This window comes from Lissotriton vulgaris, chromosome 1_1 (genome assembly GCF_964263255.1).
Source record: "Lissotriton vulgaris chromosome 1_1, aLisVul1.2, whole genome shotgun sequence".
NCBI classification, from domain to species: domain Eukaryota; kingdom Metazoa; phylum Chordata; class Amphibia; order Caudata; family Salamandridae; genus Lissotriton; species Lissotriton vulgaris.
This window is the reverse complement of record NC_141685.1, coordinates 1,009,981,847-1,010,003,993: the sequence shown is the minus strand read 5'-3', so window position 1 is coordinate 1,010,003,993 and position 22,147 is coordinate 1,009,981,847. Positions and strand designations below refer to the sequence as shown.

General features: G+C 44.3%; 1 protein-coding gene across 2 annotated transcripts in view; it reads right to left on the bottom strand.

The window, feature by feature from the left end:
• The window catches only part of MAP2K7 (mitogen-activated protein kinase kinase 7), a 219,550-nt gene that overhangs the window by 115,448 nt on the left and 81,955 nt on the right, over positions 1-22,147 (bottom strand). For both annotated transcript variants that reach the window (XM_086961246.1, XM_086961253.1), the window contains 5 exons: positions 13,664-13,808; positions 12,338-12,404; positions 4,922-5,035; positions 3,984-4,103; positions 1,971-2,078 (listed from right to left, as the gene is read on the bottom strand). In XM_086961246.1, coding sequence (XP_086817372.1) covers positions 1,971-2,078; positions 3,984-4,103; positions 4,922-5,035; positions 12,338-12,404; positions 13,664-13,808 — 554 coding nt within the window. The remainder of the gene's footprint in view (positions 1-1,970; positions 2,079-3,983; positions 4,104-4,921; positions 5,036-12,337; positions 12,405-13,663; positions 13,809-22,147) is intronic.

The following is a 22,147-nucleotide window of genomic DNA, read 5'->3' as shown; positions in this document are numbered from 1 at the left end:
TGTATATGGTGTTGCCCTCGTCATCTATCCTTCGTAAACTCCAAATATTTAGAAGTTTTGCCAGCCACTCAAGCTACACAATAAACTGATCTAAATCCCTCCTATTCATATTACATGGGGAAAAGCCTAGATTGGCACAAAAATACGGTATTCCCACAGCAACAGAAGGGTTCCGCTACCTGGGAATGTATGTCACCACTGACGCATCACGTCAAGGTCCTGGACTAGTATTTTGTGAGCATTGAGAGCGCAATGAACACTCTGCTCTGGGCTAGGAGGGCGCCACGCCATCGCTATACAGAACTGAGCAGCTGGATGGTATGACAGCAGGAATGCCCTACCTGACCTCAAGCTCTATTATTGGGCATCCCAAATGACGATCATCAATTGCTGGGTCTATGGCCCGCAAACAGACCCGTTCCTTCGTACCGATAGATGGCTAATGGGACAGGGAGAATACTGTAGGGCAGTCTATACCAACTCTTAACACTTGCGACTCACCGGTCCAATGGCCTGCACAATAGAAATTTGGCACTCAGTCACAAGAAAACATGGGTGGCACGGGAAGATTACACAAGTGACCCTGCTCTAGGAGGCTGAGCGGCTTAGCCGTTTGAGCATTTACTCCGGATTCGACAAATGGGATTTGATAGGTATTACGAAAGTGAGAGACATGTGAACTAAAGATGAAGTGGAAACCTTCGCAGCACTGCAGAAAGACTATCAGCTGGCGCAAGCTGAAACGTTTAGATACTTACAACTTAGCCATGTCCTAAAAACAGTGATACCGGAGGGTGGCCCTCTACTCAAAGTATCCCCCTTGACGACAGATTACTGTTGGACCCTATGCCTAAGAAAGCTAGCTCACTAATATACAAAAAACTGCTTAACAATCGACCAGGCCCACTGATAAGTTTAAGGCAACAATGGGAGCTAGATTTGGGTGACCTAGAGGACGATGATTGGGGAGATGCACTTGCCTCACCCCGGGAAATCGCTGTTCCCATGATACGTGGACTAATTCAGCTCAAACCCCTGCACAGTCTACCTATCAGCGATAGTCCTGGCTAAGATGAAGCGGAGAGATGACACACATTGATCACAAAATTACTCCCATGAGGGAACCTGCTTTCACATGATATGGGAATGCCCAGTCATTCAAACATACTGGGTAGCGGTCACATCAAAAATGGAAAGTGCGGGGGAAAAACTAATCGCCACCACGTAACTGTTTGTTAAACATATGGGAAGACACCGACCAAACACAAACTGAAAAATCATGGGCCTCTTTGGGATGGACTCTTGCAAAAGGGAATATAGCTCAAAAATGGGGAATAAGGGGAACCACCACTACGAAAAGGCTGGGTGGCAGACATGGACAGGGCTATGATAGCGGAGAAAGACTTCTTTAAAAACTGGATGCCCCAAAAATGGAATTGGAAATGGGCGGCATGGAATGCCTACAGAGGCGAATTCTGCTTGTCACCAGCGGCGGAGCAAGACAGGCGGGAGGCAAGGTTGGTAGTCTTACCAAATGAAAAGGGGTAGGCACACACTATTGGAAATGTCTCAAATTGTAAAAGTAAACGTATTGAATGCCAATGTTGTAACCCACCAATGTCAAGATAATAACTATTTAGCTGTGTCTTTTGCGGTTTAGTTTAATAAAAAGTTTTTTAAAAATCCTTCCTCTTTGCAGTCAACTGACTCCACACCTACTCCTTGTGAGGTCACCATTGTATTAGAGAACAAGACTTCCTACACTCTGCAGAAGCATTATGAAACTAAAGCACCACAAGTCCAAAACACAACACAGGGCCATTAGAGTATAAAATTGAAGGAAAACTTCTATTTGGTAAAAGCTGTAAAGGTGGATTAAAAACTCCAAACTGCGCTTGGTACAAACCCTACGTGAAGACAAAGCACATAACATGAATCCTGTACACTGTTACTAGGATCTGTAAACTCACAGCAACAGTCATCTTTCCCAGAATCCTCTCAGGAATGGGTCCCTGAATTCGCTTTTTAAGTTTCTCTGCACAAGTACCCATTAGTTCCATGGCGATGAAAACATCCGTCTAGTCAGGAAAAAATAACATATGGTTAGAAACACTCCTGGCGCAAAGCAGTGCAGTACTGAAGGAAGACAATGTGAATGCTGCCTCTCCCATTCACCCCCCACCACAAGATGATGCAGAGAGAACTCCACAAAGAACTAGCACATTAAATGGTATCCAGTTCTCAGGATAGCAAGTTGAACTCAGTCACAGCAAACATCTTTTCCCTACTTGGCAGTTAAGAAGTTTCATAAAGGATCAGATTAAACCGGAGACCATTCAAATTTTCTCTGATAACTAATCCATATCACAGCTTGCATCTTTTTTTACTTTTGTTTACAATATTCTGCTAGCATTTTACTCTTACTTACAATATTCTGCATGCCTCTGGCCTTGACTAGACTCCTGCTCAACTGGCATTATCCCCTTCGATGCTGATGACGAGCTCAGCTCGTCATCAGCCACGGGTGTCGTGTGCTGATGACGAGCTGAGCTCGTCATGTAACGCGGTATTTTGAAAATTGCCGCACACGGCAAAAATTACCGCAGCACCGAAGGGGTTAAATTACAGCCTGGGAAGTACCTTATTTCTATACATGCCAAGTTGGCACTCTCAGGTGACTACTGTATTTAAAATCTTACAATCGGTAATCTTGACAAATTTCCTTTAAAGAAAAACAAAAGCACTGCTTCACTCTAAAATATATGACTTGTCTTACCATTTCATTTTCTCCTCTCTTTCACCATGTGACAAGATTTTCTCCTCCCCTTTCCAAAGATCTACAGATGCTCAAGTTCTGCTCAATCCATTTTCAGTTTTTCTTCACCCCCCCCAAATTAAACAAGGTAGAGGTACTTTTGTTCTCCCCCTCAATGCCCTGACAATCTGAATGGGCTCTACTACTTCTCACAGTCATTAGTCGGCTCGATTCGGATGTATGCTCCTGTTTTTAAGTAAGGAGGTCTCCACAACTACCAGTAAATAACCCTTGAATTTTGGCAGTCTTTTTTTTATAAAGTTGAAATCTTTAGGTCTCGTACCCATTAACCCACAGGCATAGCTGTAGGCTCTGCTTAAGTTAATGCTAACTGACCTCACATCTCCAAGTCACTATACTCCACCCCCAGACAATGCTTTGGTGTCTTTCTTACGTTATTATGGGCTCTACGTCTTCCAGGCAAAAGGCCTATCGTTTATGCCACAGGTATCACCTAATATGTTAAAAGGACAATAAAACAGTGGACCTACTTTTCGAAGTAAGTAGCCCTCCAAATGTTGGGTTTCCTTGCATTAGCGAGAAGTGTCTTTCAACTCCCAGTTAGTATCATGCAAAAAATGCTTCAACAATCTTCTTATGATTATGATGAAAGTCCATGCATTTCCCTGCAATTCCCAGTTACTAGCACACAGAGGATGGTTTGGGTCCCTTCCTATTTTATTTGTTATTACCTATCAAGTTAATGCTTCAGTGCTCTCCTTGGGTCACTGATGGAGGTCCTTATGACTCCCGGTCACTAGTCTTCGAGATAATGTGGTACCAGGACACTGTCCTCCTACTACTCACAAAACCTAGCCCCTTCTACGCCTACAAAATGACAATGCTTCAGCAGCCAGTTCACACTAATGATTTTTTCCCATGACACCCAGTCACCACTCCCACAGTCAATGCTACGTTACTCTTGGAACCAGGGGGCTCTCCTAGCATTGGTAAAGAAAGACAATTGACCCTCACTTCCTTCAGATCACAGTCTCTAGCACAGCAAGAAATGTCTGAAGGCTTTATTTACATTAAGAATTCAAGTTGATCAACTTTGCAGTCACTAGTCCCACACACAATGCCACAGACACGGCCTTATGAAGGGGATAATTTCCCACACCTCTCCAAGTCACCTGTCCCACAGACAAGGTTACGGTGCTCGCCTTACGTTGGTAATGAACGTTCCGTAGCATTGTACGATGTATGGACAGTCATGGCTCTTCAGCACCACGTCCAAGTCCATCAAGATCCTCTTATTTTCCTCTCGATTTCCTGAGCGACGCATTTGCTGCAAGAATCCAAAAACAAACATTTGCTTTAAACGAAGAGGAAACAGATAGCAAGAGGTGGCACACATGGAGTCCAAAATAGGAAAGGAAAAGAAGTTACTCATTATTCCTAGGAAATTCCGTGCTCTTTAAGAGCCCAAGGCAGTCAAGAGCAGAAACACTACTATTTAGTGCCCAATATCAGAAACGGTGCTAACAGTATCGAGAGTCCCAAGATAAACGTACAATTATTTCCCAGTATCCCAACGTATAAACATGCTGATCATAAAATTCTGAACAAGTGGAAAGATTACAAAGACAGATATGAACACGAGTCTTAGGGTATTGTCAAATATGTGTATCAGCCATACTGTGATTCTACTATGCCTGTAACCTTAGTTTGGCTGTTTTATCTCTTTATAATAATGTTTTCCTGTGCATTATTGTGATTGTGGGTACTCCTGAACAATGTCCCTTCAACAAAGAATCTACAACTTATCTACTGAGAAAATGCAGCAACCCTAACCAGAGCAGAAGTCCCCACGATCATGAACTCCGGCAGCCATCAATTTGACAATGGAGCTCTTGGCAGATGTCTAACATGAGCACCCTAGTAACAAGCAAGCAGATTTGAAACATTGTATCAAGGTCTCTCTAGCTCCTAAGCTTTTATTTTTCCTGATCTCCTCTGCCATCTGCCTACCTTACTTATCTTTTTCAGTCTGCAGCAGCTCAAGCTAATTCTGCTTTTCAGGCACCGTTCTCATCTCTCCAGCAAAAAGTAGTGCTTCTCAAATAAGGACTTGTGTCTAAAAGATGGTGCAGACTAGTCACTTACCTTTACTGCAATGATGTGACCAGTTTTTTTGAAGCGCATGTTCCAGACCTGCCCGCAAGTCCCACTACCAATCTCACCAAGATTTTCCAGGTCATTGATCTCTGCCTGGTACCGCTGCAGAGAAAATGTGCATGATCAGTATAAAGTAAACTTTGCATAACTTCTTACTAATAGCCAAAATAGATGTTAGACGAAACTATGGCCTAGGTCTGTAAAAGATTGGATGACTTTAGTGTGTCCAACTGCAAACCCATCTCCTAGTTTTATTGGGCTTAAATTATGAGAAATGAGAAAACTGCTCCTAGCCCTAACCAAAGTACAGTAAAGCACAACTACTCAGAAAAAGCTCTGTGAAGCAGGCTCATTGTGGTCTTCCTTTAGGAACAGTATGTAAGAGAGGCACGGGAACCATGCAATAGAGTATCTCAATTTACATGTACAGGGAACAAACCACCAAACCTTGCTGGCAACGTTGAACAAGAGGGCCTTGATAACTAGTCACTTACAGATGTCCTGGGAACACTAAATGTAAACCCTCACACTGTACGCATCCCTGAAAGCGACTCATAGGCGATCTTTCAGTGCAGAGAGACGCATGATAAGAGAAGATGGAAATAATTCTGCCTTCCAAGGGAGACAGCAAAGAAACACCGTAATCTGAAGTGTCTGAAGCACACGGGAGAGATGCTACATCATAAACCAAGGTGGATATGGGAATTATACTTCATATGTCCGGAATAGATAGTGCACCCGAACTTTAAATTAACAACCTGTGACAGGAGAACTTAAGTGCATTAGTAATACCTTCACACAATCTAACTGGACGTGTACCCAAATAAATATACTGGCATGGACATATTTTGCCTCAACTTCTTTTGGAAAGGTTATAAATAAAGAGTATTTATATTTTAGGTGGGTGCGTTTTGGGGACTGGAAAGTGTAAACTCTCTTTAAAAAAATTCTCCAGTTCCAATTCACAATATGCTCCCCTGAGCAGGGATATGTTCATATCGAATCTCGTTTAACAGCAACAAACAAATGAGGACCTCAAACATTCAGAAGAAAATGTGTTGGTTTTTGCAGCATTTTGGGCTGTGGGGCATAAGTTAGTAGCAGCTCAAGAGGAACAAATTGCCGACCTATGCTCTTATTTTGTGTTTCTAAAATACATTTTTCACTCAAGACTCTACAATAATTATATTTGTTCATTGAAGTTTCAAAAACAAGAATTAAGAACAACCCTATTCTTCAGGGTTCAAGGCTCCTGATCAGACTGGTGAACGTTTTGCATGGAGCAGTCTACACTTATATTCCTGGTGCATTAGAAAACCCCACAGTATATGCTATGGATTAATCAATTGCGATTAAATTACATTTAGAGCAGTTAGAAATTATATACTCAAGAGGTAATGATCCGGACTTTGCTTCCACTCACAGGCCTGTTCAGCCCTTTGCTTTTCTCATTGCGGTGCAAGTGTGCTGTCACATCTGATGGAGGACGGAGACCATCAGCAAGTATGTAGGTTGCCCTGCCATCACACTTACTGTATTTGTAATTGTATTTATATAGCGCTTAATACCCGACAAGGCATTGAAGTGCATTTTTGGCAGGTAGAACTCTGCACGGTAGCCCAAAGTTAGTGGTTATTGCAGTAGTTATTAATTATCAATGTAGCTTTGTTGGTTGGGTTATTCTTGTGTTGTAAGGAAACTGAATAATTTCCTCCATTTTCAAGTGGTGATGTACATATGTTAATAGGAGGTATGTGTAATTATTAGAACAAGCAAATGCAATTGGAAACACTCCAGTCACACTTTAAAAAGCACAGACCTACTACAGGCAGCATTTCTTCTTTAAATGACCCGACATTTGCAAAAGGCAAAATAGTGTAAGGGGAACAGGGTTCTTCTAATCTCTATCACTGGACTATAGTTAAGAGGAGGATAGCGAAGGAGCAATACTTTTGAATGATGCAGCGTGTGCAGAGGACCTCAGATGGGATCAGTTGCTTTTAATCCAAGTTCAAACAGACACAAAAAAAGGAAAGGTAGCCTGACATCTAAAACAAAAAGTAAGGGACTAAAACTTCACAAAGCAACTATGCTGCTTTAAAGCCACAGAATGTGCGGCTTAACAATAAGCTCTTGGTCAGAGCTCAACCATTTACTTCACGCACATTCTCAAGATTCAGGAGCAGTGCAGATGAGTGGCGGCTCATCAATTTCATGAAAAGTCACAGAACGAATAGCTAAGATTACAGGTAAGTAACATTTCCTTCTCTTTTGTAGAATCTTCAATAATATTCGGGAACCACAAGAGTAAAGTGGTAAAGCTAATGCCATAACCATAGAGTAGTTTCTGAAAAGGTTTGGCCCAATCGCAATGCGTTAGTCCTGCACAATTCATTTACAGGAGGTAATTCTGAGAAGAGCAGCAACCAACAATTTACATATAGTAGACTGTGCTTTAGGTCGTTCTTTAGAAGTCTGCTAGCCTTCATATGATATGCTGTGCTAAATTGAACCATTCACCTGGCCACAAACAATTCAGAGGTTTGACTAACAAATAAAAAACAAGCATTGGGAAAGCCAATCGGTCTAGCCTATGAGAGAGCTATTGGCTTTGGCAATGTGTTTTATCCATTATGTACACCAGTATGGTTGCTGTTCAAAATGGCTAAAAGTTAGTGGCATGGAGTGGGGTAGATTGGAATAAAGTGGACTGTGGCAGATTGAGATATAGTGGAATGGGGTAGACTGAGATAGAGCGGGACTGAGTGGAATGTAGTCGATTGGTATTGAGTAGAATGGGGTAGATTGGGATAGAGTGGAATGGGGTAGATTGGGATAGAGTGGAATGGGGTAGATTGGGATAGAGTGGAATGGGGTAGATTGGGATAGAGTGGAATGGGGTAGATTGGGATAGAGTGGAAAAGAAAGGGTAGATTGGGATAGAGTGGAAAAGGGTAGACTGGGATAGAGTGAAATAGGGTAGACTGGGATAGAGTGGAATAGGGTAGACTGGGATAGAGTGGAATAGGGTAGACTGGGCTAGAGTGGAATAGGGTAGACTGGGATAGAGTGGAATGGGGTAGACTGGGATAGAGTGGAATAGGGTAGACTGGGATAGAGTGGAATGGGGTAGACTGGGATAGAGTGGAATGGGGTAGACTGGGATAGAGTGGAATGGGGTAGACTGGGATAGAGTGGAATGGGATAGACTGGGATAGAGTGGAATGGGGTAGACTGGGATAGAGTGGAATGGGGTAGACTGGGATAGAGTGGAATGGGGTAGACTGGGATAGAGTGGAATGGGGTAGACTGGGATAGAGTGGAATGGGGTAGACTGGGGCAGAGTGGAATGTGGTTGATTGGGATCGAGTGGAATGGTGTCAATTGGGATCGAGTGGTATAGGGTAGATTGGGCTAGAGTAGGATGAGGTAGAGTAGTGTAGATTGGAGTAGGGGAGACTTACCAGATCTATTTTACCCCAATATACCACGCTAGAGTGGCATATACTGGGGTAAGTTGGGGAGGGGCGGGAAAACGTGAAGGAGGGTGGGGGAGATTGGGGAAGAAAAGGTTGGAGTCAGGTAGACTGGAGTGGGGTTCGATTTGGTGGATTATAGTAGAGTAGAACGGAATGAGTGGGGGGGAGATTTGGGTAGTTTGGAGTGGGGTATATTGGCATGGAGTGGGGCAAATTGGGGAAGGGGTAGCGTGGGGTAGCTTGGGGAGAAGTGGAGTAGAGTTGGGGAGACTGAGAGGGAGTGGGTAAATTGGGGTGGAGTGGGGTAGACTTGATTGGAGAGGGGAAGAGTGTAGTGGACTGGGGTAGGTTGGAGTACAGTGGGAGTAATAGAGATGACTGGATTGGAGTGCAGTAGAATAGGGCGAAGTGAGATGGAGTGGGGTGGGGTAGAGAGGAATGAAGATAGATTGGAGTGGGACTGATTTGGTGGGTTACAGTAGGGTAAATTGGGATGAAGTGGGGTAGAATAGAGTGGGTTAGACTGAAGTGAGAGAAGTAGAAAGGAGTGGAGTAGATTGAAGTGGAATTTAAACGATTGGGGTGGGGTTAAGAGGAGACATTTAGAGTGGGTTCAAGTGGGGTAGATTGGGTTACTGTGGAGGAGACTGAAGTAGATTGGAGCAGATTGGATTGGGGTAGTTTGGGGTGTGGTCGTTTGGGATGGGAGTGGTGTAGGATAGATAGGATTGGGATGGAGATAGATGGATCGGGGTGGAGTTGGTGGCATGTGGTAGGCTGAAGTGTAGTGGAGTAGGGTAGAGTAGAATGGAGTTTGGTAAATTGGGGTAGAGTAGAGTGGGGTAGACTGGGTAAATCAGAGTTGGGTAGGGTAGAGTGTAGTGGGCTAGATTGGGGTGAAGATAGATAGATTGAAGTGGAGTCTAGATCGGAATGAAGTTAGATAGATTGGGGTGGAGTGTGTAGAGTGGAGTGTAGGGAGGTACGTTAGAGTATAGTGGGATACAATGGGTGGATTAGAGTAGGGTAGATTGCAATGGAGTGGGTAGAGTCGAGTGGGGCAAATTGGACTGGGTTGAGGTAGATTGCAGTGGGGCAGATTAGAGTGGAGCAGTTTAAGTGGAATTGATGGGGTAGATTGGAGTGGTTTAGATTTGAGTGGAGTAGATTGCAGTGGTGTGGGGTTGACTGGGTTAGATTGAGTGTAATGGGGTAGACTGAAGTGGGTGTGGTAGATTGGAAAGTAGTGAAGTGGACTGCGGTAGACGGGAGTGGGGTAGATTTGGGTAGGGAGGAGTGGAGTGGTGTAGATTGTGGAGGAGTTTGATAGATTGCAGTGGAGTAGGTAAATTGGAATGGAGTGGGGTAAACTGGACTGGGGCAGATTAGAGTGGAGTGGGTTAGACTGGTGTAGACTCCGGTAGATTGGAGTGGGGTAGATGGGCAGATTGGAACAGAGTGGGGTAGATTGGAGTGGAGTGAGGTAGATTAGGGTGGAGTGGGGTAGACTGGAGTGTGGTGGGCTTGACTGGTTTAGATTGAGTGGAATGGGGTAGATTGGAATGGAGCAGATTGGAGTGGGGTAGATTAGCTTAGAGTGGGGCAGAGTGAAGTGAGGTAAGTCGGGATGGGTAATTTGAGGTGGAGTAGGTTGGAGTAAAGATTGAAGTGGGGTAGACTGGAGTGGGATAGAATGGGGTAGATTGTAGCAAAGTGGGGTAGATTGTAGGGCAGTGGGGTGGAGTACACTGGAGTAGAGTGGGGTAGATTGGAGTGGGGGGCATAGAGTTACCTAGTATCATAGAGTCAGTGGTGTAAATTGCAGTGGAGTGAAGTGTTGTAGAGTGTCTTAGATTGGAGGGGAGTGGAGTGGCAAGTCGCAAAGTGGAGTGTTTTAGAATGGAGAGGCATGGCAGAGTGGAAGCGCGTGGAGTGGCATAGTGTGGAGTACTCGCAGTGTGATAGTGCACTGCCATTACAGACAACACATTTTCAACTGACATGACGATTAAGTTTGCACCAAAATAGTCTTACTGCACACAATGTGTGCAAATGTCACCACCTACTGTATTGATGTGTTTTGATCGTATTCAAATATTTGATTCCACCACAAAATTCAGAATTACGAAAAAAAAGTGTGCTGCATTTGTATTAATTCGGATATATTTCCTGAAACATCAGCACAATTCTTTTTTTGTGTGCTAGAAAAAATTAATTGTACATGCTCTACTCTTACATAGATACTCAGTAGGACGGTCGCATACATTCTCTCAATTTGAAGTCAGAGAAATAAAACACCAAGCTCCCTCAGAAAGAGAGGCTCACATTTGACCTCTGTCTTTGAATGCACAAGATTTAAAGGCCTGTTTACAGAAAGCGAGTTCGTGGGAGACAACAGTAAACCAGGTTTTGGGCAACTGGAGGGACGAACTCAAGTTGGACAGCCAAAAGCAAAGTCAGCAAACAGACAGCCAGAAAACGTGAGTTAGAAACCTCAAAACTAATGGTAAGAAACTGGCGGAATGCATTCTTAGGTAAGCTTTCTGAAAGTCTCAAAGATGTCTTTAGCAAACTGTTAGGCTTTGTCCAAAAAAGGGAAAAAGATGTCATACACAAAAAAAACATCTTGGTGCGTTTTTTCTAATCTTTTAATACCCTCTGGGAAAGGTCAACATATCCTCTTAACACCTAGAGTGCATTCAATAATGAAGCCCCAAGCTGCTGCACACAGTTTTTTTATGCATCGATTTATCCAACAACTTGTATCATTTATTGTGTGCTACAAAGCTGCATCATTTGACCTCTGATACCACATTAGAAGCATTAACAAAATGGGCATACTATGTTGATGCAATATTTACCTTCATCCATCGCATATCAGCTCTGAAATGATTACCTTAATCTTGTGTGTGCCAATTAGCTTTCTTTACTTAAAACATATCTTTATTTATCGATCATGTTGTTAGTATGGAATACAATAAATTTCCATCAGGATCACCAATCTTTCAGTGATTACACAAAATCTTATTTCATTGTTTAACCCCAAAACATGTGTTCAAAGAGAATAGCTGTGAACAAAGGAACTCCTTTTACAGTAAACATTTTTAGGCTGTAACATCTAGTGTGTGCAACAAGAACTCAGTAAATGAGGACAGATTATGGAAGAAAGATTTATACGTACAAATCACCTAATTCACAAGGATTTTTCTCATTTTCAGGAGAAAGGCGGACATGTGTGGGATTCATAAGAGGTTTCTGTCTGATGGTTTGGCGACAAAGATTATAATTGCCTACAACACAATACTGGAGATCAGATTCCGGACTGGTTCAAAATAAGGCAGTACCAATAAGACTTTTCCCTCAACACTGGCTTGGTGTGCAAATCTTTGGACTTGACAATGTCCTAAGCCTACTATTAAAGAATGCTTTGGTACATCCCCTGTGAATATCAGTCAGTTTGAGTTCCTAAACACTCATCTGCATCATATCAGTCAAGAAAACAAAGCAATGGAAAAGAAAGGTCATATTCTAATGATTCAGAGTATTCGGAGTATTAATGAAGATCCACTGATTGAGGAGGGAATTGTGCAATTCACTGGGATATGCTTAAATCAAGGGTGTCCAGGGGAGAATAATCTTTTAATTACTTACAGGGTGCTCCCCGACTACGAAAATTAAATTCGGGTTAGGGCACTGGCTGGATGGCATGTATACAGCATTCCTGGACTTATGTTAAACACTTTAAAGAGGACAGAGGGTGGTCTTTATGGTGTTAATACTCCTAAGTAACAGAGCCTGAGAAGAGTAGTGAGTAACAGTTGGAGGTGTATAGAAGTGTAAAAACAAAGCAAAGGAAACAAAGAGACATCAGTAAGCTGCGTAAATGCTCAACAGGCAGGAAGGAGCTGAGAAAAGCCTTTCTCACCTGGCCTCCAATGGTCAGGTACCCAGTCTGTTTCATGATTTCTGCAAGTTTCTGGTCAATCTCAATACTGAAAGGAAAGACAAGGGACACCAAAAAGATCAACTTTCTCCATTATACAAATATTAGGCCTGGCAAGAATAAAATAATAGTTTACAATATAAGCAGAAAAGAAAGCCAGTTTACACATCATTTTAAATAATGTTCATGATATATTCTTATTCTTCTCTTTCCGTTTGTACATATATCTACATTTATGATATTTATAGATGATGGTAACGCACTTTGCAAGCCATCAAATCTTTTGAACGCTGGTTGCTGAAGCATGAAGTTCTTGGTCCTGCTCTTTTTCTAAGACATAGGCAAACCAGGCATATTTGGCATAAAGCTCCTGTTGGCATTGTCCCACTGTGGCTCCACTGTATTCCCACCTAATTTTTTTCTGCTCAATAGTCTCTTATAGAAATTACAACTCTTGCCCCACAAGAGGTGACAATTTAATGACTATTGTTGTTCACATACAATACTAGTTTGTTGGACAAAGGGTGCTTTCCACCCACAGCAGATGGAGATCATTGTCCAAAAAGAAAATTCTATGGAGAGAGAAATTGTTGGGTGCAATGATTACATAATAAAAACCTTTTTACCAGGGACTCTCATAGTTTTGGTGCCCACCATTTCTCAAGTTAAAGTCCATTTTAGCCTCCTATGCCTTAATCTCCTCATGGCTCCAACTTCTTCAGAGACCAAATTTGAACTGTCTAAGATTCTATTCCTACGATTCAAAGTCTTTACAGTTTAAAGTATCAATAATCTCTCTGTACAGAAGTGACAGCATTGCATACTGTTCAGTAACACCGTCAACTGCAAAAAGACATCCATCTTTGTAAACCTTGCGATGAGAAAAGATTCAAGGGAACACAGGAGCTGGGAGAGTGCCACAGAGCGTACAGTCTGTGTCAACCACATATAAAGAGGAAGGAAAACTAAAGTGCTGTGACTGAGTCAAGATGAATTGGTTCTTGCCAGTAAGTGGGAGTTTCACTACTAAACATATAGTATATACAAGTAAAACACGTGTAAGACAAGGCACATCTGAATGACTGGTGCTGCACTAGGTGTATTTTGCTCTGCTTCTAGAAGAGAAGACAAATACTATTTATGGGAGTACACTGCTTGGACAGGTGTTGGTGTACAGCAACCAGTGAATTCCTGAACTTCTTCGGGGAAAGACAGGTCACAACCTGGGCGTCAGAGAGGACCTATTTTAACATCAGGCAAAGTACAATAAACGTGCAATATCCGAGCGTAAACAGTGGCTCGCCCTACCTCTCCAAGCTCCTCTGCATCTGGTGGTGGGGCTGCGGGAGAGTCAAAATGTGGCGTGGTCGAGGGGGGTGGGTGTGGTTAGGAGGGGAGTTCTCAGAGGAGGGTGAGCGGCTACTGTTATCATTTGCTAGGGTAAGCTGCAATGCTGTGGCAAAGAAAAACAAAGAAAAAGACAATGAGAAAGTGAGGGAGACAAGAATGTCAAAATCTCAGAACTTTTAGTTAGGAAATCATAAAGAGAACAAGTGGAAATCTATGCAGATAATTTTCATCTCATTCACCTTAAATTGCCCGCTAGTAATGATTTAAAGAATTTTGTAAATCATAAGAGTATGAGCTGTAGCGTATCTTAAGGCGCACACAGTTGTGCACAATTACAAACAAGCATTTGCAATGCAATAGGTCTCGCATTAGGAATGTTTGAGCTATTGGTATTGTAAATGACACATTTTTTAGTTATGTGTTGGTTTTAAAAATAGCGAAATAAATAGCTTTGTCATTTACAATGCCAATTGTTTAAACTTTCGCAAACGTGACCCCTATAGCATTTGTAATGCAATATGTGTTTTATTTACGTACACCTGTGACTCGAGCCCTGGTGGTTGGTGTGGATAAGTGAGCTGACAAAAATACCCAACGCTTCCGCTGCATTACACCAAATGACTTTGGCCTTGCACAGTTTTGTTGCGCAAGCATCATAGGATTTGCTGCTTTATGAAATGATGATTGTTTATTGGCTGCTACAAAAAGATAAAGTATAGAATGAGTAAGAATAATCTTAGCCTCCGAGTCCTTAAAAGAACTGAGAATTCTTACTGCTTCAGCTAGCAAAAAAAGATTGCGAAAAGTGCTCTCAGGAGAAATAAGCTCAGAACTTGTGTGTTATAGAAAAAAAAAAAAAGACATGAAGCCAACGGGCTGTGCATAATAGGAAGAACACGTTTATATTCGAAGAAATAGGTTGCTATTTACAAAATCAGCACACGTTTTGAGTGGGACTTCGGATCTATGAGGTTTACACCCATTATGTAAGCTGTCTGAACGCCCACTACCTGCACGATACATGAACAGGTCTTTCATACACGAAGTACACATATGATAGCAGACTTCGCTCCTGTCAAAACTACTGTTACCCTCTCCCAGAGCTCCATGAACGAGTAGCCCTGGCTGAAGAGAAGACCAACGCACGCTCCCATCACGCGGGACGCCATTGACAGCTACCAGCCACCCACCTCAAGCGTAGTAAAAACCAACAACCTTCAAACATTGGCTGATGGTTCGTAAGAAATAATATCTGCGTTGTCCAATGTGTGCCTCGTATTGCTACCTCCTTCTTATGATGTGTGGCTCCGATTGGACTACAGTTTAACAGTTACTTCCCAGACCTCATCCACTCAGAATATTTGTTTGGGGTTAGCAGGGCGGGGAATCCATGCGTCAGTGGGCGCGAACCACACGTTTGACCACCCTCTTCAAAGGAGGCGGGAGGAGAGAGAAATAAATTCCACCAACCAATAAGACTTGCTTGAGGAGGTAATACTCACCCTCTGCTGCGCTGCCATCAGCTCTTTGCCGGCCTGTGAGCAGTGGGAGGGCGGGGGCTGCCTGCGCATGCGCGCCACTCTTCAGTTTCGTTTCGTTTGGACGAGCGCGAGCCCGTAGAAGAGAAGTGCCGCATGAAGTCCCGGGTCCCAGGAGGGGGCCCGGGTGAAAACCAGCGGGGAGACTGCGAGGGCCCCATGCCTATGGGGAGAGCTCCGCTTCTTGGTAGAGTGGGAGAGGAGCTCGAGTGCTCTGCGGGGCTCCCTTGGCAGATGGTGCGAGCCCGACTCCGGTGAGGTAAGAGGGGAGGGGGCGGGGGGGCTGGGTACCTGCATGTGTGTGCCTGCGTGTGTGTGTGCGCGCGCGTGTGCCTGTGCGTGCAGGGGATGGGGCCTGCCTGTGTGCGCGCCGTGTTTGCATGCAAGCCCTGCGGTCTGCGCAAGCGCGCTCGCTCCCGCTGTGAAATCCGACACTGGGAAAGCACGTGACACTCTGCTGTCTACTTTCCTAAATACGGATAACATTAGTTGTCTTGCTGACAGCATTCATGCTTTTGCATGAATGCTACGTCAGCTCGACCTAAAAATGATATTATGGAGTCAGTACTACCCCCACAAAGTCTCCATTGTGAGAAGCCAATGGGTCAGTGCCCAAAACGAGATGTTCAAGCCAGCACTGCCAATCAATCCAACGGATTATGTACCTCAATAGATTTAATTTAGACTCTGGTTAACGAGTAGTCATGAGTGCACTCTAGCAGTCACCCACTTAGGAAATCGCCTGACTAATGCATTTTAAAATCAACAGGGATAGCGACTGCCATCTGATTTTTTTTCTACTCCTTACTGCTCAATTCCACACAAGATGCTCAATTCCTTATGTGCTACATAATAAAGTAATAGTTTCAGTGAAGCGGACTAGTGATTGTTATTACTTACGAATAACAGTTGTGTGTGATTGTTGTAGGTTAGCACTAAAAGAACAAGAGTGAATGAATATAGGGATGTCAAAGGTTGATTAGGTATTTAATTCAATTTCCTCCCTGTACAGGAGAGGGGGAACTTCCTGCATGTGTACAGAGCCTGAATCCAAAGTTATCCCAAGGCGGAGTCATGCCAAAAGGTCCCAGGAACTTAAATGCTCTCTAAAGAGATAATTCCTGGGGAGAACGGACACTCAGCTGTGCGCCTATAGGGGAGCCTTGCACTATGTGCCATACCTACCAACGACTTCCATTCCCTGAACAGTAAAGCTACACGTTTTATCCATTCGAGTAATATGTTTTCAAGGAAACAAACCCACACTTTATTGTGCACATGACCATCCTGACAATGTTGCACTCTGCGTGTGCCTGCCCTGCTTTGGTAGCATAAACCATATGGAGAATTTCGTTTACATGACCCCCACCACACCCACTTCTTCACGAAGTGGCTGTTAAAATAACAGGCAAGGAGTCAGAGGTGCACTCATGCAGTGTCATTTACCGAACTCTGCCTCATACCACTCAACCATTTAGACTAGGTGCACAATTCAGACAAGATCATATTATGGATAATCCACATGTATGGGCTATTCATCGAAACTGGTGCCAAAAACAGAAACCTCTGCATTCCATCTGGTTTAGTTTATAACTGGGTGGATATTGGTGCTTTCTGGCAATCTTGGTGCTTTCAGTGCCCCCTGTAGACAACGTATGCACACTAAAACGGTCTTCAGACCATGTGCAACTGAATTATGTATGTATGCTCCCACTGACTGGGGAATGTGTCTTAGCTCACAATCTCAAATGGAACACTGAATAATTTATAGAAAATCAAGAAAGCTGCTCAATAACAGCTTACAATTCAATATAGGTCCTACCATCACAGTGCTCCATTAAGGCTATTCATGTTCACTTGTGTCCACTGCTGCTGTGATGTATTCAGACATCTGTGCATTCCCTTCATGGGCAGCCAGGACTCATATAATGTTGATATTCTATTCTTCCTGCTCATCTCTAGCTGAAAACAGTTCACAGCATGTGAATGGACCCGTCTCTTCCAGAAGCATGTTGAGGCGCTTTCTGAAAATTCGAGTGCCATGCCCTCTTAAGTGGGACTTAGATATGAAAAGTTCGTCAAGCGCTTTATCCCAAAGCAGTTTTAAGTGTGGATTGCAATAACTACAGCGCAAAGCAAAACCGGAACTAATCAGAACGTATTTTTACTCCAGCTATCCTGCATACTGGAAACTAAAAAAATAAAATTCTCAGATTACACATGGAAATACCGCTGCAGAAATCCCCAAACCCTTTTTAATTAGGAGGTCTACATTAAAAACAGACTCCCTTAAAAACTCAAAAAAAGGCAGGTTTATCAAACTCACTTCTATAATACTAACTGCTCCACTGCCACCTATAAATGGAAAATGCTCTGGGTGCCAGAAAGATTGAATAATCCTAATCCTAATAACCTTCCCTGAAATCTAGTTCGGTTTAAAGAATTAGATCAACTACCAGTCACAGACTGACTAACTGGTAAATCCAACTAAGAAAAGTAACTAGGAAACCTGCAAAGAAGCGCTGTTCCTGTGTTGTTGCTGTCTGGCCACTTCGCCACGCCTCGCGGCCCCCGCTTCGCGGGAGCCGCTCGTAGGCTTAGACTCTCTCTGGGGAACATCCTTTCTGCCTCCCTTCACGTGCTTTGAGCACCAACGCGCCCCTTGCAAGCTGTCATCTGGTCAACAGGGGTAGAGGCGGGACTGCGAGGACCAGCATTCCTAGCGGCGTGGATCGGCCGCAGCTGGTCCTCTTCCCGCCCCCTCCTCCTCCTCTTTAAAATCTGTGTGGAGTGAGTGAGCCTTGGGACCCTTCCTGCAAAGAAGCGCTGTTCCTGTGTTGTTGCTGTCTGGCCACTTCGCCACGCCTCGCGGCCTCCGCTTCGCGGGGGCCGCTCGTAGGCTTAGACTCTCTCTGGGGAACATCCTTTCTGCCTCCCTTCACGTGCTTTGAGCACCAACGCGCCCCTTGCAAGCTGTCATCTGGTCAACAGGGGTAGAGGCGGGACTGCGAGGACCAGCATTCCTAGCGGCGTGGATCGGCCGCAGCTGGTCCTCTTCCCGCCCCCTCCTCCTCCCCTTTAAAATCTGTGTGGAGTGAGTGAGCCTTGGGACCCTTCCTGCAAAGAAGCGCTGTTCCTGTGTTGTTGCTGTCTGGCCACTTCGCCACGCCTCGCGGCCCCCGCTTCGCGGGGGCCGCTCGTAGGCTTAGACTCTCTCTGGGGAACATCCTTTCTGCCTCCCTTCACGTGCTTTGAGCACCAACGCGCCCCTTGCAAGCTGTCATCTGGTCAACAGGGGTAGAGGCGGGACTGCGAGGACCAGCATTCCTAGCGGCGTGGATCGGCCGCAGCTGGTCCTCTTCCCGCCCCTTCCTCTTGTTTTTCCTTCATAGCTTGTGTGGACAACGCGCACGCGGGACGCGCGCGGGGCAACGGCCGGGGCGAAGACCGGGCAGTTTGAGGCCGTTCGAGTACGGCAGAGTCCGGCCCAGGCCCACTCCCCCTGGACGTTCTGAAGACCACCCAAAATGCCATTAAGATCAGGGAAGGAACGTACTGTACAAATCAACACATCTAATGGCGTCGTCTCTGGCCCCTTGGACGCTTTTATCACCCGGGCCACTGGCATCTTAGAAAAGGAAATTGCCATGGTTGAGAAAAGGCTCTCAATAGACCTGATTAGTGGAAAACGATCCTCGCTGGGGGCTTTAGCTACATCTGTCTCCCCTGCACCATCTGTACCCCATGCTGCCTTCAATTGTGTCCATACCACCTCTACGGACGCAATAGTCCATATAGAAAATATTGGGGGTAGCCTGTCCACAAGAGACAGAATAATGGAAAAAAGGCTTAGTATTAACGACTCTAAAGATACGCAGGAGATTGGGATGGAGGATAATGACTCTGTGATTAATGAGGAGCAGGATTTTAGCCAATTATCCGGAACTCCTCTTCTTAATCAATCCAATATCTCTAATCCTGTTGTAAAGGCTAATTCACCTATATCCAACTCTGCCCCCAATACCAAAAAGAGAAAACGGGATTCTAGAATGTCAGGGGAAAGAAATATGACACCCAATAAAGCAAATACAGTCCAAGGGGAATGGCGCCAGGGGCCCGAGCCCCGACTAAACCTGCTAAAACCCTCGGTGCCTAACAATAATAATATGCTATGCCCCTAACTTTTGGCTTTGGGTTCCTCCACTACATGTCCCATGTGCCTCAATAGTGATGAGGCTCTGCTGGCAAAAATGGAGGCCATGTTTAAAACACTACTTTTACCAGTCCTGGAGCGGACTAGGCTCATGACCTCAAAGATCGATAGTATGGAGAGTCTGATCCAATCAAACCACGCAATGTTGCAAGCATTGTGTGGCTTAAATAATAAGGGCACTGTTAATGCACCAGCACCAAGTAAGGCACCTAATAAGGTTACTAGTAAGAATATGGAAAACGGCAAAAATTCCCTCAATAAAACGACAGGAATAAATAACACCATAGCTAAAGGGGGTCAAAAAACCAATACCTCTTCTACCATCTCTTCTAAACCAGGTGTTAGTTCTCAGACTCAGATACTAAAGCCCCAAACGAAAACAGAGGCTAAACAAAATATGGTTGGGCGCCAACACATGGATCCTCAAATACAATCTAATATAAATCGTCCACCAATTTCTTCAAGAACTCAAAATACTGCTTCTACCAGTCGCAGGGAGGGGGGGCGTAAAAGGCCAAACATCCCCAGTGTTGATCTTCCACCCGAAGCGGCCTTACACACCATCGTTTTGACAGGCGTAGCACCATTAAAACCAGGATCTAGGGAATCATATGGTGACCTTCGTAATAAAGTCACCTTTTGGCTGAACAAAAATCGCCCGCTACCCCCCTCCACTCCTACGGAGATATTGTATGTGAGGAGAGTAGATTGGGTGGGGCCTGAGGCTAAAGATCTAGAAGGAGACTGTATCCTTATATCGTTCAAAGACTCATGGGTAGTAGATGCTATTAAACGAGTACCCAGATTTGCAAGGCAGGGGGATGTACAAACACTAGATTTATCCTACTTCTACCCGCGCAGGCATATACCCTTCCAATCCTATCCTCTGTTCCGTAAAGGTCCTGCTGCAAGACATCCCATGGTACTGACCCCGATTGACTGCCAGCGCCCCTTTCTCTTTAATCATTTTGGCCCCCTTTCTGGCTTGGAAGCTATAGATTGACTTAACAATCCCTTTAGCGAGTCTCCGACTGGTAGTGTGATTGCCCAAGTCCCCAGTGATTATAACGTGGTATGCCCAATTCAACTGACCAATCTAGTTGACGGGGAGGGAGGCCGAACATATCTGCCAAACAGCCCTAGACCACACGTAGTTACCCAGGGGTCCCAGATCGAGGAGAAAATCACTGCCCCGGTAGACTGTGTTAAGCATCTAGTGGATAATGATGATATAGGGGCTGCTCATGGATCTGTACAGCCCTTACACTCTTTGTTGCCAGGCAATTTGAATGACCGTCTAAAAATTTTGTCCTGGAACATAGCGGGTATTAAGGCACGCCTTGTGTCTGCGGATTGGTCAAGTTTTATGGACAACTACGATATTATCCTGTTGTAGGAAACATGGGCAACGGAACCTGTCCATAAGCTGGGCTATACTAACTTTTTCAAACCCGCAACTAAAGGAGGTAAAGGGCGGGCCGCAGGTGGCTTGTTAATCTGGGTGAAACAATCCCTGGGCTTTTACCCAACAGAGTTCCCAGTGGAGAATCAGGATCTGTTATCCATTGTTTTAAACAAAGGGAACAAGCAAGCTATGAATATTATTAACATCTATGCTAGAGGCCTTCCTGGCGGTCGATGCCCACCCCTGTTGAACCTTGTTGATCACATGATAACGAAAATGGTCGGAGGTATCACTACCATCATTGCTGGGGACCTAAATTGTACTATAGAACCTGTGCTAGATATGGGAGACACATGGACTATGGCAGATGATTCTGCTTGGGGTATTCCAGACTTACAAGTGGAGAAGATGGCTAAAGCTACAGAGGCTGCAGTGTCCTGGACGGCCTTTTGCTTACAAAATGGGTTCAGGGCATGTAACGCCCGCTCTGCCTCTGATGCGAAGGGAAAAAGCACTTTTGATAATGGCCATAGGCAAAGCCGAATTGATTATATTTTACTGGACATGGAGCATTGGGCTCTCTTAATTGATATGGTAGTTTTAGAGCGCCCGGAAAGCGATCATAACCCACTGTCCCTATCGATGAAGACACCGGATTTAAATAGAAGGGAGGAACCATCTGCACCCTATACAGGGGATGTCCTACTTACCAATGATAGGAGGAGATTGAAGTGGTCACAGGTTATAGAAGATGAATGCTTATTAAATAATATCAATGTTGTAGTAGGAAATGCACTTGATGAAATGTTGCAAATAGATATGTCGGGGGTGGAGATTGGAGCTGCAAATAGTGTGATGGGTGTTCATATTAAGTGCTTTGACAGCTTAAAATCAATGCTATCCAAACCATGTAGGAAAGTTGTTACTAAAACTAATCCCTTGCCCCAAAAATGGTATAACAAGGACTGTAGAGAGGCACATACAGCTCTCATCTCTGCCATTAAATCTCGGGACATGGTTAAAGTGAGAGCTGCTAGACTCCATTACAAAAAAACCCTTAGCAAAGCCAAAAGGGAGTGGGAGGATGAGTTCTGGTCAGATCTTTTAGAGGCATCATCCTCTAATAACCAGAAAAGGTTTTGGGAGTTGGTTAAATGGGGCAAAAACATCGACTCTTCTACACCCGGAAATAATGTGCCACTCGAGGATTGGGTATCATTTTACTCGGCCCAATTTAGAGCTGGGGACGATGATACTTCAAATCCCTCAGGCAATCCACTCACGCA